At 36.1% G+C, this 6,357-nt stretch overlaps 1 protein-coding gene across 1 annotated transcript; it reads left to right on the plus strand.

The window, feature by feature from the left end:
- The first annotated feature begins 2,735 nt into the window (after positions 1-2,735).
- LOC129717033 (uncharacterized protein DDB_G0289917-like) lies at positions 2,736-3,767 on the plus strand. Its single transcript, XM_055666880.1, has one exon. The coding sequence runs from the start codon at positions 2,736-2,738 to the stop codon at positions 3,765-3,767; it is 1,032 nt and encodes a 343-aa protein (XP_055522855.1).
- The last annotated feature ends 2,590 nt before the right edge of the window (positions 3,768-6,357 follow it).

Consider the following 6,357-nt stretch of genomic DNA (forward strand, 5'->3'; position numbering starts at 1 on the left):
AATAGCCGATGAGGCCCTCTTACAGGCATAGTCGACGTGACTCCCGAACGTGAGCTTGTCGTCCACCATAACCCCCAAGAGCTTCAGGGATCGCATCGAGGTGATGGTACAGTCTCCGACTCTGACCACCGCCTGTTGCTCCGATTTACGGTTGTTCACAACCGTGACCTCCGTCTTATGATGCGCGAGCTCCAGTTTCCTGGAGCGCATCCAGTCCTCGACCTTGCGTATACAGTGCGCGGCCGTCAACTCGACCTCCTCGATAGACTCGCCGTAAACCTCCAGCGTTATGTCGTCTGCAAAGCCGACGATCACAACCCCTACAGGGAACTTGAGTTTTAACACTCCGTCATACATGACATTCCACAACACCGGGCCCAGTATGGTATATCCCAGATTATGAATTTTTTGAATTTTATGAATTTCCCACAACTTCAAGATAACTTTCCCAAGACCATAAATTAATAACGAAATCCACCTTTTTCCCATATGTTTCCAAGAAACCTTTTTCCCATATGCTTTCAAGAAAAGCCAAAGCAAAGTATTGCTTTATTTCCCACTCACAAACCATAATTTCCAAACCACTCATGATTCCCACAAGTCCTAAAACGATTAACAAATCCTTTAATTTTCTCACCAGTCTAAAGTACATGTCCAGCAGTTATTCTGGGTCACGTTCCTTCCCAGCCAATAAATTATTTCCAACCTCACAAGTTGCATAACTAAGCTAATGCACTTGAGTTGCATAATGCCTTACTGCAACAGTGAGAGTATCCAATGTCACTATCCCATGTCTTGTCCAGACCTATCCCAAGCCCAATGCGATGTGCGCATATGGCTGCAAAATAAACAAACAAACTCACAGGCTATTTGCGCCTGCCGCGCACGCCTGTATGTTTGTATGTTATGTATTCAAATTACCAATCGTAGCGGCGTCATCAAGCTAGCCCACGATTGGATGACAAGTAAATGAGGTAGCTATGTTTTTCTCCCACTAGTTCGTAGTACTAGATTTAAGCAGTAATGTAGAAGTCCGATGTAAAACAAAAAGGTCTGAATAAAGTATTCGATGTTTGAACCTCAAAGAAAGAGTTTATTATATGGCGACCGACAGAGTGATCTGCAAATTGTTGGATTGCAGAAGTTCGTGGCCGTGAAGTGAAAAGTGAAGCAAATACGGAAAGTGTTAAGTCCTTGAAAATTGAAAAAAAAGAGACTTAGTGACCTGCTCAGAAATGCAGAGTGAAGAGTGTTGGGACGACGCAGACGCCCCTGCGTATACCCCAAACGTAGAACAGAAGAAAATTATAAAAAAAACGCCACCCCGTATGACGAAGGCACAGAAAAAAGCCTTCTACGCGGGTGAGCGTAAAAGGTGGGAGTTGTTGCGGCAACAATCTGAGTGAAAGTGCAAAGAACTAACATTCGAGAAAATTATGAACAAAATTTTATAAACTATAGACTAAAAAGTGACACTAAAAATAGTAACGATGGGGAAAACGCAGTCAAAGCCGCGACGGTACATAATGCGGACCCCCAAGTGAAAATCATTAACAATCAGGAGCTGCATAGCGAATCATTGCAGACTCACGAAGTGATGTTATGGGTGATTATGTGTGTATCTTTAGTTCAACTATTGCTAACCGCGTATGAAATGTTGAAACGGCGCATTAATAAGCGCGCGCTGAAAATCGCGAAAAGTCTCCACGACATCAGCCACGTGTAGTGAACTTTCAAAAGACTTTATGCCACCGACAGATGGCTGTTAAAAGTGTTTAAATAAACAATAATTAAAAACAGTCATGGGCAACTACCTCGCCTGAAGAAGGTAAACAGTGTTAAAAAAAAAAAAAAAATTTGAAACGTTTTTGATAAAAAACTTAACGGTAGCTACCTCGCCCGAAGCAGGTAAACAGTGTTTAAAAAATATATATAAAAAAAAACCAAACAAACCGTCACCATCAATGGATTCACTACTGTACAGTTATCGAAATGTTCGCATCAGCAGCAGAGGTCAAGCTTCATCACCGATTGTCACCCAGCCTGTACGACAAGACAGCAGCAGTAATGCCAGATAAGTGATACTTGTGTTTGTATAATAAATATAATAATTTAAAATTAAAAAAAAAAAAACTCTGCTAGAATTTTGTGTTTGCATAATCAATATATTAATTTAAAATTAAAAATCTGTTCATGCTAAAATTTAAGCAAATGATTTTGCATCATATCGAATTTAGTTGGTAGTAGATGGAACGGTTGAAAGAGATTGAAGCTTTCATAAACAGAGAATATATTAATTTATATAAAAATAAAACTAGAGGAAGAACATTATCGGGCATACAAACCAAAACAATTCAACTTCAGGAATTGTTTACAGAATATAAAATCTTATTACAATCCCTACGGTATAGAATCAGAACTGAAAACTGGAATGAGGAAGTAGAAGTCTATACTAAATTAAAGGAAACATATAACAAATGCATAAATATTCTGGACAACACCCCAGTGACTCAAAGAAGGTATGATAGTGAGCCTGAAGTTACTAATAAAAAACTTCTTCTGACATTAATGATTCGCTTTCAAGAGCAAACAGCGATAATAAATTAGCAACACCGAGTACCACTAACTCGTTCTCGAGAACGAACAGTGATATTCACTTAATAAAAAGAAAATTTAAATTAAAAATTTTAGCCAAATTAATCGTTTGGTGTAAACGTGCTCATACCGCAGTATCAATGGCACTTAATATAAAAACAGCAGCCGAACTGGCTACCTTAATTCCTGCGTATGATGGAAACTCCGGAGGAGTTAAATCCTTCGTGGACGCAGTAAATTTAGTTAAGACAATAGTACCCGCTGAAAACAAAGCAGCGGCTATTCAAGTTATTTTAACTAAACTAAGTGGGAAAGCGAGAAATCTATTCGCTACAATTCCGGATGATTATGACGGAATTACTCAAGCTTTGATCAGCAATTGCAGTGAGAAAAGTACGTCAGATTCAGCTAAAAGTAATCTGAATAACTTGAAGTTAAAATCTCCAAGCGATTTGCAAAATTTTACTAAGCAAGTAGATTCACTTGCTGAAAAATTGACTGAAACCTATATTACCGAAAAAATTCCGAGCGAAGTCGCAAAGAAAATGTCTCAAAAAGCTGCTATCCAAACATTGGTAGCGAATGCTTCAAACTCAGAGACAAAAATAATGTTAAAAGTAGGTAAATTCACCAATCTCCAGGAAGCCATTAATATAATGGTGGAGAATGAAAATGTTACTACGTCAACATCGAACGCAGTGGTACTAAACGCCACAAGTAACAGAAATAGACATCAAAACAATAACGTGAACAGGATACCGCAGAGGAATAATAATCAAAGAACTAATTTCAACAATCGATATCAACCACGATTCCCACTTAATAACTATAGAAATCATAGCAATCATAACAACCAATACAATCAACAGCAGAACAATAGAAACTTTAATCGGTTTAATAGAGGTTTTAATCAAAATTACAACCAAAACCGTCAGTTTAACCCGAATAGAAATTTCGAAGCTGCAAGAATGTTTTTCGCAAGACAGCAAAACATTCCGCAACTACCGAGCAATATTCCGACTCAACATCATGAACGCTTAGTTAATCCCTGCTACGCTCAAGTAGCAACGGGATCCAATCAACCAAACAGTCAGCAAAACGCTAATAACCAACAGTTAGCAATACCACAAAATGGATTTTCCAATCCAAATTATTTTTTTGGCCAACAGTAACAATTGATCCAAGACGTCGACTAACTAGTCAGTTGTTACCAACCGCCACACCGATATTGACAATTAATTTAAATGCATCAAACTTTATCCAGGTCAAAGTGCACATGACCGGGAATACAATTTGTAATTTAATCATTGATACTGGAGCTGATATATCGTTATTTAAAGCGCGTAATATCAACCCAGATCAATCTGTAAATATTAATAATAAAATAAAATTAGTTGGTATTACAGAAAATAGCGTAGAGACTTTAGGCTTAGTTAACACCGCACTATGCTTTAACAATAGCCTAGTTTTGAACCATAATTTTCATTTAGTTACGCCCGATTTACCTATTCAAGCGGATGGTATTTTAGGACGTGACTTCTTGATTAATTATAAATGTATTGTAGATTATGAATATTGGCTACTTACATTTAACATAGAAAATATACAGATAGCGATACCCATTGAAGATAATTTAAACGACGGCTTTATGATACCAAGCCGCAGCGAAGTTATCAGAAGAGTCCCACATTTAAGAATCTCAGAAGACATGGTAGTTCATTCTGAAGAGATTTATCCAGGAGTATTTTGTGGAAACTCCATTATTTCAGAAATAAAACCTTACGTTAAGTTTATAAATACTAATAATGAACCATTGTATATATCTTATTCTCAATTTAAACCTACGTTAAGTCGTTTAACTGACTATGTTATTCTTAACGTGAATAAAAACAAACGTCAGCATGAAAGAAGATGTGAACAAATTTTAAATAACATTAACATGGAAAAAATTCCGCAATATGCTAAAGAAAAATTTATGAATTTAATTAATAACTACCAAGATATTTTCTGTTTACCAGAGGAAGTGGTTACGCAGAATAATTTTTATTCACAGAACATTGTTCTTAATGACAATGTTCCAGTATACATTCCTAATTATAAGACAATTCATGCACAGCATGACGAGATTGACAAACAGGTGAACAAAATGTTAGAGAGCAACATAATTGAGCCCTCAGTATCTTCATATAACTCTCCAATTTTACTGGTGCCAAAGAAGTCTAATGACAATGAAAAAAAATGGCGCTTGGTGGTCGATTTTAGACAACTCAACAAAAAGATTTTAGCGGATAAATTCCCGCTACCGAGAATTGATGACATCTTAGATCAACTCGGTAGAGCAAAGTATTTTTCAACTCTAGATCTCATGTCAGGTTTTCATCAAATACCGCTAGACAATGAATCTAGAAAATTCACCGCCTTTTCAACAAAAAATGGTCATTATCAGTTCACAAGATTACCTTTCGGACTAAATATAAGCCCGAATAGTTTTCAACGAATGATGACAATAGCCATGGCAGGTTTGACGCCAGAGTTAGCATTCATTTATATTGATGATATTGTAATAATTGGTTGTTCAGTTAATCATCATCTTTCAAACCTAACTCAAGTTTTTGAACGTTTGAGATACTATAATCTGAAACTTAATGCACAAAAATGTAATTTTTTCAGTACAGAAGTGACATATTTAGGTCATAAGATTACTGATCAAGGTATGTTACCTGATGATTCCAAATTTAAAGCTGTGTTGAATTACCCAGTACCAACAAATGCAGACGAAGTTAGAAGATTCGTTGCATTCTGTAATTATTATAGGAAATTTGTGTCAAATTTCGCAACGTTGGCATATCCTTTAAATCAGTTGTTAAAGAAAAACACGACGTTCGTTTGGACTGAGAAATGTCAAATTGCATTTGACAGTTTGAGAAATATTTTAATATCATCAACATTGTTGCAATATCCCGATTTTTCAAAGGAATTTATACTGACGACAGATGCTTCAGACGTTGGATGTGGAGCAGTTCTGTCTCAACAAACACAAAATGGAAATTTACCAATCGCTTTTGCAAGTAAAGCATTTATTCAAGCAGAGAAAAATAAACCTGTTATTCTGAAAGAATTAACGGCTATTCATTGGGCCATTAATTATTTCAAGCCTTACTTGTATGGAAGAAAATTCACAGTTCGGACAGATCATAGACCTTTGGTTTATCTGTTTGGAATGAAAAATCCTACTTCTAAATTGACCAGAATGCGTCTCGATTTGGAAGAATATGACTTCACAATAGAATACATTCCAGGAAAAGGAAATGTAGGAGCAGACGCGTTGTCAAGAATAATTACAACCTCAGACGAGTTAAAGAATATAAATATATTAAAAGTAAATACAAGATCTATGACTAGAGAGACTCGAAAGAATAAAATAAATGATATTATTACGGGTGAACGGGAGTCGACGCCAGAAGAGATTGATCACCTCTCTGCGTACTCGACTAATAACCCCTCTGAAACAAATAAATTACTTAGGTTAGAAACAATTGTAGTCGCAAATGAATTAAAGTTTATAATCAAGAAAAATAGTAAAATTGTTGCACAAGTGCATCAACAGTTAAATGACGGAAGTCAAATTTTAGAATCTGCTCTTCTGAAATTAGAGGATATCATGGTAAAAATGAATCAAAGAAAAATAGCGCTGTCGACTAACGACGAAATATTCAAAATGATTACTGTCGAAAATTTCAAAAATATAGCCAATACACTAGT

The sequence above is a fragment of the Wyeomyia smithii genome, chromosome 1, assembly GCF_029784165.1.
Source record: "Wyeomyia smithii strain HCP4-BCI-WySm-NY-G18 chromosome 1, ASM2978416v1, whole genome shotgun sequence".
NCBI lineage: Eukaryota > Metazoa > Arthropoda > Insecta > Diptera > Culicidae > Wyeomyia > Wyeomyia smithii.

What these genes read in the sequence shown, in the direction of transcription:
- LOC129717033 (XM_055666880.1), top strand. Translation starts at nt 2,736, where the DNA reads ATGGCACTTAATATAAAAACAGCAGCCGAACTGGCTACCTTAATTCCT.